This window comes from Carlito syrichta, unplaced genomic scaffold (genome assembly GCF_000164805.1).
Source record: "Carlito syrichta isolate Samal-C Ts95f unplaced genomic scaffold, Tarsius_syrichta-2.0.1 Scaffold316368, whole genome shotgun sequence".
Classification (NCBI taxonomy): domain Eukaryota; kingdom Metazoa; phylum Chordata; class Mammalia; order Primates; family Tarsiidae; genus Carlito; species Carlito syrichta.
The window spans coordinates 637100-650616 of record NW_007260464.1 but is presented as its reverse complement, the minus strand read 5'-3'; the positions used below and the strand labels follow the sequence as shown (position 1 = coordinate 650616).

The window sequence follows — 13517 nt, the reverse complement described above, 5'->3', positions numbered from 1 at the left end:
GAGCCCGGCTTGATGTTCTTTTAAGACCACGAGGAAGGAAGGAATAATCTAAAAAAGCTAGAAGACAACTGGACAAGAAATAATATCAGGCATCACTTAGTAAACAGAATGACCACTAAGCTGAAGGGTCACCTATATAGTCTTGTGTTTATCCTACATGAAAAGCACAATTACTTAAATGTAACCAGTCACAGATTTATAGGGATCTAGTCATTTCTATTTTGTTTTTGCTGTGTTAATGCTGTTGTTGTAACTTACCGTATGGTGAGTTCCAATATTTGAGCAAGTCTATCATGAAGCAAATTTGCCTGCAAAAAAGAAAAAAAAAAATCAAACGTTAAAAAAGCATTATTTTCTAAATGCCCATATGTGACAATAAAAATGTAATGTGAAGGACAAAGCATAACTTTAACTATGCAGTAAATGTGCTGTCAAGTCAGCATGCTTGGATGTTTTGATCTGTCTCATCTATTGGAATTTAACGTAAGGCTTTTCTTCTTTTCCTTTCCTAGTCTCAGTTCTAAAAATGAACTGACAAATACACAAAAAAATATCTACAGCAAAATCACTGAAAGCCACTGCAAAGAAAAGTATTAAAGTAATAATAGTTATTCAAAATTAGTTTGGAATCTGCCATTTCCATCAGCTTACATCACACAAATAAATTATTTCTGCTTCACAGCTATACCTTCAGAGTTTTTGGTCCCTGTGTGATACATTTCTTTATGTTCTGCTGACTTGCCTAAAGCTTGGAACTTACCAATAGATTACCAAGAAAGAGTTTCCACAAAACCACCCTCCACGTCCTCCCACTTATTTCACTATCTGTTCACTTACTTTGGATTCACACTGTGCTGCTATTTCTTCAAAAGGTGCTTTCTGAAATTTCTCTATTACAAGACGCCTCTTTTCCTTTTCCTGTTCTTCCATTCCACTGGTATCTATATAAATGTTTATAAAAACTTATAAAAAGGAATACAAAATTTCATAGAACCCTGCCAGTGACCAAAAAAGCTAGTGATCTATCAACCAAAAACAAGGGTATTTTACAGGGCTACTTTTATAAGCAAAACAAAAAAAGGCATAACATTCTTAAAATGTCTTTTTTAAGGCTAGAAAGTATGCACACTAAAAAAAAAAAAGTCCAAGGGTTAAAATTACACAGCACAAGGCCCTCTTTCATAGATAACCTTTGCCTCTCTTACCAAAAACAGACAGAAGAATGATAAACTCTTTCAAGTTAAACTACTTCAAGGTCCATCCTAAAGAAAGATTCTTTTATTTTAAATTATGTCCTTGCACACAAGGTACTAAATAATGTTTGTAAACTGACTCTTGAGTGGAATAATTGAAATACAGATGGGGTCATTTGGAACCATGTTGTCTCAACCTTACACAATTTGGAAGGAGATTTCTTTCTTTTTTTTTTTTGAGTAGGAGTCTCACTCTGTCAACCTGCCTGGAGTGCAGTGGCCGCTCTAGGCCACCGCAGCCTTGACCTGCTGGGCTCTGGCGATCCTCCCGCCTCAGCCTTCCAAGTAGCTGGAACTACAGGCGTGCGCTACCATGCTGGGCTAATTTTTGATTTATTGTAGAGATGAGGTCTCACCAAGTTGCCCAGGCAAGTTTCGAACCTGTGGTCTCAGACAATCCACTCACCTCAGCCTCCCAAAGGCACGGGATTACAGGCTGAGCCACCGAGCCTGGCTAAGATTTCTTTATCTTAAGATAATGTATGAGGCCAAGCGTGGCGGCTCACTCTTGTAATCCCAGCACTTTGGGAAGGGGAGGCGAGAGGAATGCCTGAGACCAGGGGTTCAAGACCAGCCTGGGCAACATAGCAAGAATTCATCTGACAATTAAACAAACAAACAAAAAGATAATATATGGTCTTGCAAAGTTTGTGAGACAGTAAATTAATGTCTGTCATTTTTATACCAGTGATATAATAACTTTATCTGTTTTAAGATTATGAGTATGATGAGACAATTTTAAAAGCCTAAAGAATGTACCTGAATATATTCTATATTTATATAGAAACCAATAAGTTATTTCAGTTTTGTTTTTGCCATGCTGCCTCTCCTTATTCTGGCATGTAAAAGAGCAACAAAACACAGATGAGTTAGATATTAGGAGTGCTAACAAGTACAATGTATCTCACCAATAGCTTTCTTCAGTGCTTCAAAGGTGATTTCTTCAGTGTTACTAACCTAGAGAAGTGATTTTTAAAAAAATAATGAGTTAAAAAAAGTCAATATAAATAATACCTTCACCTAATGACAAGTCAACTAAGATGTTTCACAAATTTATTTTCTTTGTATTGGTTTGAGTTGTGATCATACTCCACAGTATCAAATAATTTCCACTTTTTCATTAGTTCTAACAATGGTCTACTGCAGTAGGTCACAGACTGGCAGTAGGTCATAGACTGGCAGAGTTAGCATCCTCTAGGCAACCAAACCACCCTTGAATTATGAAACTCAGCCTTCAATAGGTTTGAGTCCCTCTGACTGAACCATGCTTCCTAAGTAAACAATGCTTCGAGATAGTCAGAGCTGACAAGTAAATACTTTTAGCCCCATGAGAAATAAGAACTAGGTTCTCTACTGCCTCTATAATAGTGTTACTACATAGGGTTTACAAATCAGAAATAAAATAAGTTAAGATTTTTAAATGATTTAAAAGGAAGCATCACTACCTTGGAATGTGTTCAATGAGCACAGTTAACCAACATCTTAAAATAAGTACATTCTGGATCCTCTAAAATCAACCACCAACTCCCCCCATACCTTTTAACTAGGAAATCTCAAATCTTTCTTTTGTTTGACATACGTAAATGGTATGAAATCAACTGCTTTATAATAAGTCAATCATGCTTTATAATAAGTCAATCATACTTGTTGTGGCATCAGCACATTTTTAAAAGAAATAATATGCCCACTAACTATAGTATCTCTTAATTTAAATTAAGAAATGATACATGAGTACTTGCCTGGGACTCTGGTCATTCCTAATTTTAGCTCATGAGCTTCTTTGCTAAGCCTAGGGCAGCAACACTAACAAAAGCAAAAGACTTCATGCTTTGCAACTTAGCATCTCTGTAATACAAAGGCTTTAGCTGGAAATTAAGTAGCAAGAATTCCACTATCTCTGTTTTTCTATTGCGTGTTCAGATTTCTAGTTGTAGTCAGATTAAATTTGGGAATCCTCAGTTGCTTTTCTCTAGATATTTGAAGTAGATATGTAAGATTAAGTTCTGGCTGGTCAATTATTTGTACCTAGAAACAATCTAGTACTCCAATGAAACAAAGAATTTGCTGTTGCTCTTCCAATTGGCTAAGAACTTCAGACTTTTAAGAAACAACTACAGTACAGAAAAAGGAACATAGGAGGAGTTAGAAAGCCTGCATTCTTACTTCATGTACATTTTATTCATTACCTGTTCAATCTCAGATAAGTAAAAAACTCAAGTACCTTGCCCTGCCAATGCTTCTATTTGTTGTTTTCCTTAGTTGAGATAATTATGATGCAGTTCCCTAGCATCAAGAACCTCCACCTAGTCCTTCTGTCTGTCTCCACTTTAACTCTTTTCTCTAAATCTCTTGATGTCCTCTGTTGGTCCTATTTATTCTACTGTAGAATAGTATTTCTGCCTCCCATGCCTCTTCCTCTCCTCCAGCTGGCTACTCCAGTTTAGCTCCTCATTCCATCAAGCATGGACTATCTGAGGATCCCCTAGCTGCCCTCCACCTCCTCCAAGCTCTTTCTTCCCGTTTAGCCTCATCACACTTGGGAGACTCCCCATATGAAAGCATAGCTCTGTGGATGACACTGCCTGAGACTCTCCATATGAAAGCAAAGCTCTGACAATGACACTGACTGAATGCCAGTGTTTCCCAACTTCCTACCAAATGATATACAAAGCCCTCAGTCTGGTGATAAAACCTGTAATTTGGTTCCAATCTTATCTCCCACTCTTCCCTTGTGAGCCTTGTTTTTTAAAAGACCAAATGCTTTATACTAGCATTTAATGATTCATATTTTAATATAATATAGCTGCTACATACAAGTCGCCTACTTTACTTGGTGCTCTACCAAACTACAATCTGTTCCAACTCCAGAGGAAAAACGTTATGCTGGCGATATAGAAAAATGGTGCAAAGGCACCATTCTAAAGAGTTTCAAAATTCCTTTTACAATTTGTGACTTTTGAATGATCTACAACTCTAATCTAGACTACATAAGACCTTGGGCCTGCAAAAAATCTGCTAATCATTTTTCGAATGAGAGTAGTTGTTACATCACTTCCACTAATCCCACAAAAATCTAACAGCATCTAGCACAGCAGAGAATGGCTAACACTGACAGGATGCTAGCATGCATACAGGTTTCTCCAGTTGTATTTGAGAAAAAGCAGGAGGACATATGCATCAAAGATCTGTTACTAGTTCTAGAATAAACAACAGTCTTTTGCAACCAAGCAGTGATTTAATTTTGCACAAAGAAAAATTTAATATGTATTCAAATTTAATATATATAATATCTCATCCATGTCCCAAAATAATCAAGCACTTTCATAGCACAGCATGAAATTACATGAAATTGATTAATTAGTTTTAGCCTGGAAGGTAATGTTATTCTGGTATTTGAAAAAACATTTCTAATATACAAAAGCAGATTCCACAAAGGTAAATGAGTTTGAAACTCAAACGTGCTCAAGTAAATATGATACCAAACTGTACTTAACTTTTCAGATGCTCAGCGTGATGCATATTTAACTTAGAACTTATCGTAAACAAAAAATAAAATAGTCTTTTAAAAGTTAACAAATATATTATTGGACCTTTTTAAAAATTACCTTTTTGGGGACAAGGTCTTGCTGTGTTGCCTAGGCGGTAGTGCAGTGGCACGTACATAGCTCACTATAAACTTGAACTCTTGTACTCAAGCAATCCTCCTGTCTTGGCCTTTTCAGCAGCTGGGACTACAGGTGCACGTCACCATACCCAGCTAATTTTTTCATTTTTTACAGAGATGGGTGTCTCCCTATGTTGTCCACACTGGTCTCAAATCTTGGCCTTAAGTGAACCTCCCACCTTGGCCTCCCAAAGCACTGGGATTATAGGCATAATAATTTTATTTTTTATTTTTTTGAGTCAGACTCTCACTCTGTCACCCAGACTGGAGTGCAGTGGCCTTTCCCGGCCACCGCAGCCTGGACCTGCTGGGCTCTGGCGATCCTTCCGCCTCAGCCTTCCAAGTAGCCAGAATTACAGGCTACCACGCCCGGCTAATTTTTTGATTTATTGTAGAGATGAGGTCTCGCCTGCCCACGTAGGTCTCGAACCCGCGGGCTCAGGCAATCCACTCACCTCAGCCTCCCAAAGGCATGGGATTACAGGCTGAGCCACCGAGCCCGGCTAGGCATAATATTATTAAACATTAATTTGTATCAAGACTCTTTTCCTAACATTAGGTCTTTATGCAAATGTTTTTTCAGTTCATTTCATCAAAATAGACTGATTATTTGCAATAGCTTTAACTATATATATGTTTGAAAGAAATACAAATAGTTAACAAAACAAGAATGAAAAAATATATTGTACTCTTGAAAAAATTAAGCCTATAAACTGAGGCTTTGAATGAATGCCTTTCCTAAAAAGGTAAGAGTAGTAAATTCATAATCATTAAAAGAACAGGATAATCTTCTTATGAGTAAGGAGTGTCTCGTAAATTAAAATGGTTTTGAAGGAGGTAAATTTAGGAAAGATGATTTTTATTAAGCCTTAAATTGGTTAAGAAACTTTAAACCAGCCTTAATGCCCTAAGTTTCAAAATGAACACACAATAACTGCCTCATCACCTACTCTTGATACTCTGCTAATAATTTTTTAATAAAAGTGATTAATTCTACATAATGGAGAAGTGAAAATATAAGTCAGTTGGTTGTACCCGTCCACTAAATAGTTTTAATACCTGAAGACAAATTAGCTGATAGGAATTGAAAGTAGGGAGGAGAAAGGAGGCTGAGAAAGCATAAATTCAGACAACGTCATATCCCTTTTCTTATATGAATATTATTTTAATTATGTACATTGTACCAATGAGAAATAATAAAATACCTAGGAAGGCAAACAAGGGATAAACCACAAGCTGGAGATTGACTTGACTTGATGGCATATCTGGATTTTTACTTGACTATCAAAAAATTCTCTGGAGGTTTGTGTGGAATAAGTCCTAGAGAATACTGGCTGGCTGCTCTTTCTTCCTATAACTCAGGTGGGTACACTTTTGTGCTCTATTGAAATAGGAGGAGAGCATTAAATCTATGATGTTTCAAATAAGTTACAGTCCTAAAAGAGTACATAGTTCACTGACAGAGTTTAAGTTACACCCCATGTATTACATTTATTATTGAACATGATAACAATTTCCCCTAATAGGTGAAGTTTTGAAACTTTTTAAAGTTAATGAGCATTTGGCTTCACATGAGAGTGTTAATTCCATTTATTCCTGTAATTTATATTTCATACATTTAAAAAAACAGAATTTAGAGGGCCTATTAATTTAATGACAGGCCTTGTATAACATTTCTTACTTACCAAAAAACTCTTAGTAATGTTTTACAGATTCTTTTATTACACTGAATTACATTGTGAAATTTGACAATATCATAACATATAATGTTGTTTATGTATCCATATAGATAGCTGAAATGAGTTCACTAAAATAAATTATAAATAAATTCAAGGCTAAATCAGGTTAATTTCTACTAACAATTCAGCTGATTTTAGGATAATTTAGAATTGCAACTTCTGCTTACAAGTGTGGAAGGCAAGAAAATTATTTTAATTGATATTTATTTCAAACTTTCAGCAACTTACCACATCATCAGAGGGAATGCTGTTGGATAAAATATCCACCTGAATGGAGACAGTGTCCACAATACTTTTTCTTCTAGAAAGTCGATCTTCATCTAAAATGAAAATTGTTTCTCCCCATTATTTTGTTAGAAATATTATGGTACTTTTCATTTAAAAACTCCACTTATTTCAGATTTCAAAAAAGTTCAGAAAATTAAGACAGTTTGTCTCTTTTGTTCTTTCTAAATATATAAAGTGTGTGCTCTTAGACTTACATTTTGTGGAGCAGATTAAAAAATAAAATTGATGGGTGAACTGAAACAAAGTTATCAGTTTTTTATTTTTCAAAAAGGGGGCATTTAGAATAGCAACATCAATAGCCATTACCTAATAGTTTTATTAAAAACAAAAAGTCAACGTAATACCAAGAGGAGGAAGGACATAACTTAAGTTGAATACATTCAGCCCAACTTAAATCTCACAATGTCACCCTTCTATCTCTAAAGTTTCCATGTAACAGTGAAAGCTGTCCAATAACTGTGGTTCTAGAATGGTAGTCTGGTCTGAAAGTTGGTCTGAAAGTGTCTACCATGCGTTACTATTTGTGGATTGAAAGAATTTGCTGCCTCAATATTTCCTTCCCCACCATCTGTCCAGTCTCTCATCTCCAACAGCTTTGCTCTTTTGTTTTATAATTTGCCCACCTGTTTGGAAAAATATTCTTTTCACCTCAATGCTCCAAATGAAACTACTTTTCTGCCCTCCTTTTGCAGACTCATCTACATAGTCTCAACCGATTGCTCTGTTTATTATTAACTCTTCTGAAGCCCTGCAATTATAATCTTCTCCCCAATCACTCTTCTGACAGTGCTTTCTCATAAAACTCCACTGTCTTCCAAATCACTAAATTTAATAGCTATTCTAGCCCATTTTCTGCTTAACCACTTCATTAAAATTTGAATTTGTTGGTTAAAATGCCCTTCCACACATTCATTTCTACTTTAGCATTCAATATTCAACAGATCTAGGAAATTATTAAAGACCATGTGTGTTTTAGGGACAGTCTGCTGAATACACAGTACATACCTTCATAGAGCTTTCAGTCTAATAAGAAATATACAAAATAAACAAAATTACACAAATAATAAAGTGGGATGGAAAAGTACAGGGTGTTAGGAGGACATCTAATAATCATGGTTACATCCAAATAAAGAAAGCTACTTTGTGTATTCCAAAAGAAAGAATTAGAGGCTTATTCAACCCTTAAAGACCTGAGTGAGTAAAAGTTACTTGTGTCACTCAACATCTCAACTTGCAATTTGGAAATGGGTCATTTTCAAGAAGCTCCTATAAGCTTCAAGTCTGCTGCCTGCCAATTTGGATGTCTGTCTTTGAATGAGAATAGTTTATCCTGTTCTACTTTCAAAATTTTAAGTGACTGCTTTTTAGTGTTAGTCTCCAACTCAGAACCATACAGGGAAGAGGATTATGGAAAACACAGTTCCCAATTTTTTCTCTGTGATGCAGAAGAGAATTTAGGAGACGTGACAATGACATCAAGTTGGCTCCTGTTCTACTGTCATTTCTAAAAAGCAATGTTCTTACCCAGGTCACAGCCCTAATCCTCCAACTCCTAAAGAGTTCCCAAGTCCTATCAGGGCTGCACCTGGCACCTGGAAGGCACTCTAGAAACAGATGTGTCACTGACGAGCAGGACTCCAGCACCTCATTTGCTCTTCAGAGCTCCAGTTCAACACTTCCAACTTTCTATTCATCAATTCTATTTGACATGCTCTGAATTCAATGCCAATATCTCTAATAAACCATCTTTATCTCTTCATTGCACTATTTACTTCCAAGAGTGCCACCATTAAAAATCTTCATATTTCCTTACCTAAAGTCTTAGGACAGCTTTCAAACTGGTCTTCCTAGTACGTTTCCCCCTTCTATACTGCCAGTAGAGTTCTAAAATAAATAATTTTAGCCTTAATTATAATTTTAAACAAATGCAATCCACTGATAATGCAGAGCTTCCCATGGTTTTCCATATCACTGCACATATAAGATAATAAAATACGTATGGCACACAGAAATAAATGGAAGCAGCTGTTCGCAATGCAGGATCAGACTGCCTCAGGCCCTGACCAGGTGCCTGAAGAGCTAAGGAAAGCAATACCCAGACACTCCTGTAATGGTCCCCCAAATAGCAGGGAAGCTCAGGTCAAGAAGCTTAGCCCAGCAGCACAGAGTTACTTCATCATCTGTAACACTCCATCTTTCTGATCCCATTTTGTGAATACTGTGTTTTTATTTTACTGAAGAGGTAAAGAAAGCGGAATCAAAAGCAATCAGCAAAAAACTGGCTTGCTGCCTACTGACTATGCCTCCACTCTACAGCAGGACTCCACAGAAGTAATTCATGCTGTTAGTCAAGTGTGGATTCCAGAATATGGATGAAGTGAGGTTATACACAATCTGAGCAATAAATAAATCTTCACTGTTTCAAACCACTAAGAACTTGGTGTTGTTACCACAGCATAAACTATCTAGAGTTTCTTAACTACGCCACCATGGACATGTGGGGCCAGGTAATCTTTGCTGTGGGAAGCTATACCTTGCAATGCCAGATGTTGAGCAGCATTCCTAGCTTTACCTACTAAATGCCAATAGGCCTATCCCATCTGTCCCTGACCCAGCTGTCACAACCAAAAATGTCTCCAGGATGGACAAACATTTCCTGGGATGGGCGAAATCACCTTCAGTTGAGAACCTCTGACTCAGTTCAACCTGGTTGATGATAAACCTTTCTATAATTTTCCCTGTACATCACCATCACGTTAAGTAAGCTTTATAAAACACTAACCACGTAACTCCCCAAGCAATGCTCCCCTACTGCTTGTGAGTTAAAAAGGCACTCTGGACTCTCTAATCAAATCTTACCAACAGTGACTTCCACCACTCCTAATTAATCTAGTGTTCAAGTCAAAGATGCCTATATCTAGTTTCTAGGCATGCTGTGGGACCTCTGCTCGTCCTTACCGTCCTCCCTCCTCCTATAAAGTCTCACCTTTCAAGGCCTAGTTGAGCATCAGGTCACTTCCTTAAAGTGCTAAATATCATTCTAATTATTTCTACTTGTCCCTTTTTCTTCTGGGCTATAAAAATTTATTATGAGTTGTGACTTAACGTACATCATCCTGCAATCACTTACTGAGTCTTGTACTACAGTCATGTTAAATTGATGTCTTATCTACCCAACCCACAAGAAATTCAGTGACAGACTCTGGGTTGTGCATCTACCATTAAGGAGTCACTAAGGTTCCACAGCACAAAGACTGGAGGCACAGAACCAAACATACTCAACCACGGCAACACATGACCTGCTGTAATATTCAGGTTGAGAACATCCTATAGCCTGCATGTGGCTATTGCTGAGTTAATCTAGGCCCTGTATTTGTTTCTGTTTTTCCTTCATGATTATACACTCTGATATAAACTGCCCAACGCAGAGACATTAATGAACCACTACAGGGTAGTCTGTGCTCCTCCCAGCTGACCTGTTTTTAAGCATCTAAGCAGGTTCACTTTCAAGGTCTCACCAGAACACAAAATGAGGAATAAATAATAGCCTGCTTTCCAAAAAGGACCCTATAAAAGAACTTCTGGGTTAATGTATGAAGGCAGATGGGCTGCAGAAAAAGAGTCAACCTGAAGCTGAAGATAAAAAGAAAAAAGAAGAGGGGATGTGGGGGGCAGAAGAGGGATCACTGAGTGGCAAAAATCACTGAAAACAGAAACAGAGTGGAAGGAGATTTTTAAAAATGATTAGAAATTCTTAAAGGAAATAAAGCAAAATTCAATGGGAAACTCTACCACGACATTCTCAGAACTTTTGTGTCTTCCAACCACCATAGCCACTTGCTTATTGGGAACTGCAAGAAATCCCAGATATAACTATTGTCAGACACCTTGCACATCTATATTCAAGGGAGGTTTCTAAAGAAGAGCTTATGAAGACAATATCCTGTTCCTATGGGCCACCTAGGTGTGTTCCTGACCTGTCTTCCCTCTGTGGGCTGCACTATCCTGGTGGCTCTAGCGAACTGCCATGACATCATCTCAGATGGCTCAGATGCACCCCCGGGGAGAGCCTTGCACCTCTTCCTCAAGTTAAATTTAACTGGGGCCAGATTCAGTTAAAAAAGTAACTGGGACACAGGGAAACTTCAAGGTAAGTTACCTATGCACAAAATCAAAATGTTGTAGTATAATGTGGATACTGCTCATATAAATATCCTTTTTGGGTCCTACAGAAAAAGCCAAAACTATACCTAGAGCTAATGCATATTATAGACTGAAGTAAAACCAAAACTAACTTCACTATGGGATAAAAACATTAGAGCAATACAAAGACAGTCTTTATTTTTTTAAAACAAAATTTAAAACAAAACCTCTACCAATACCCCCTTTTCTTTTTTTTTAAATTATAAAGACGTGGGGTACAATTCAGGGTTAAGTATACAAACGTTGATATGCAGGTACCCTTGTTGATGAGGTATGCCCCTCCCTCCCCTAGTAGTTTCCCTCAACTGCCAATCCCACCCCCTCTGCCCTGACAGTTTCCTGCTACTGCCAATCATTTTCTTATAGTATTATAAATGTTCAAGGTCCTACCCTCTTATTTTCATAAGCAGGAATCATTTGGAAAACAATGCAGGTTTTGACAAAATGGATTAAAGCAAACGAGTACTTTTAATCAACTGGATAAATCACACAATTCAAAAAGCCAATCTGCAGATGAAGACACTGAAATAAATATCATTCTTATATTCATACAGAGTTTTTTGAACCAAGTGGTTCAGGGGCTATGGCCTTTGCTTTCCATGTGAACACAAAGGGTCACTGAGAAATTAAGAGGCATGCCCAAGGTCACACAGCTGGGACAGAGTCAAGAGTACAATAAATTTCTGACTCCAAGCCAACTTAGGTGAAAATTAGCATTTCCTGACTCAGAGGAAAATCAACTACTGTCAGTCCTCTTTCTTTTTTTTGAGTTGGAGTCTCACTCTGTCACCGAGGCTGGAGTACAATGGCACACTCATGGTCACCACAGCCTCCACCCGTGGGCTCAGATGATTCTTCTGCCTCAATCTTCCAAGTAGCTGGAACTACAGGCGTGCACCACCATGCCTGGCTAATTTTTTAATTTATTGTAGCGACATCTTTCAAAGTATACTGCTTCACTACTGCAACTGGTTTTCAATGACACCAAATGGTTAGTTTAAAGGTATGTAAATGGCTGGATCTTTATTTGTATGTAAACTTTTGCCTATTTGTACTAACATGTGAGTTGTGAATTCAGTCTAACAAGCAGCAGACACACAAACACAGTCATGCTCTCTGTGCTTTGTTAGCAAGTGTTTCAAATATTGAGCTGTATTAGAGCCAGCACTCAGTCCCAAAAACACCATCAAAAAGAGAACAAACAGCAACAATGAAAGTCTGTATACATAGGCTGCTATTCTGTTTCAGCTTGCTATCAAAACTGCTGCCTCAAAGGCCATCAATAATCACCTTCCAGGAAAATCCAAAAAAAGTCCTTAGTCAATTTTCAAACTCCTTGAAGCTTCAGCTATTTGTGACAAGTTATCTTTCCATTTTTGGAAGCTACTCCCTCTACCTGCCTTCCCGCCTCCCAACCTCTCAGCATCCACATAGCAACATTCCCTTATTCTCCTTTTACCATCTAATTACAATTTGGGGCTTTTAGGCTTTAAGCTACTTCTCAGGACACCCTTCCCCAAGGAAAAGACAATTCCCTAAAGCCATTCTCTTCTCTTTCTCTTCATGCTTTCACTTGGAAAAGTCATCTTCCCTGAAGGCGTTAGCAACTTCCTACTTCAAAATTCTCACTCTAACGTCTCAGCACTCACCTAATCCAGCCCTGACTCCTAACTGCCCCTTGGGTACTTCACTTGGATGCTCCACTGTAAAGGAAATTCAGTGAGAGGCAGATCTCCAAAACTTGCCACTCGTCCCTAATCATCTCTGTTAATAAAAACTCTATCCTTCTATCATCCCAGATTCAAAACTAGAGCGTTTCAGCTGAAATATACAATACTTCTTTCCTTCCTCATTGGAATTCAGTCATATCACCATCCCTCCGTTAAAAAAAAAAAAAAAAAAAGGCCAAAAACAAGCAAATGAAGTGGCAGGTAAACCCTGCTCTTCCTCTCAGTCTTGCACCATCCACTCAAGCGACCAAGCCAGTAACACAGACAACTTCCCTGGCTTTCTCCGTTTCTACTTGTCTCCCCATGTCAATCAACTGCCTGTAGATACTCTCTTATAAATTTTTCTAAAAACGATCTACTTCCCTGTATTCTGATGGATGCCTGTTTAGTACGAGTCACTACCATCTTTCCTGGCTAAAGAACATTCTAAATGGTCACTCTGTCTCCAGCTTACTAAGCTACAACCAGAGTACTATTTCTAAAACACAACTCTGATCACATCATCCCCTCATTAAATCATTCAATGCTTCTCCACTGCTTTCAGAATAGAATTCAAACTCTCTCACCTTGCTGTACAATTGCTAGTCCCAAACCCTCAAGTCTACCCTCAATACAGATAGACTAACTACAAAAACTACCA

General features: G+C 37.7%; 1 protein-coding gene across 6 annotated transcripts in view; it reads right to left on the bottom strand.

Annotated features, from left to right (window-relative positions):
• Window positions 1-13517, bottom strand: part of EFR3A (EFR3 homolog A) — a 125488-nt gene that overhangs the window by 10128 nt on the left and 101843 nt on the right. For 4 of the 6 annotated variants that reach the window (XM_021707071.1, XM_008074204.2, XM_021707070.1 and 1 more), the window contains 4 exons: window positions 6885-6976; window positions 2162-2210; window positions 838-941; window positions 259-308 (listed from right to left, as the gene is read on the bottom strand). In XM_021707071.1, coding sequence (XP_021562746.1) covers window positions 259-308; window positions 838-941; window positions 2162-2210; window positions 6885-6976 — 295 coding nt within the window. Of the gene's footprint in view, window positions 1-258; window positions 309-837; window positions 942-2161; window positions 2211-2992; window positions 3223-6884; window positions 6977-13517 lie in introns of all 6 variants that reach the window. The other 2 variants (XR_002481331.1, XR_002481330.1) reach the window with 1 other exon arrangement.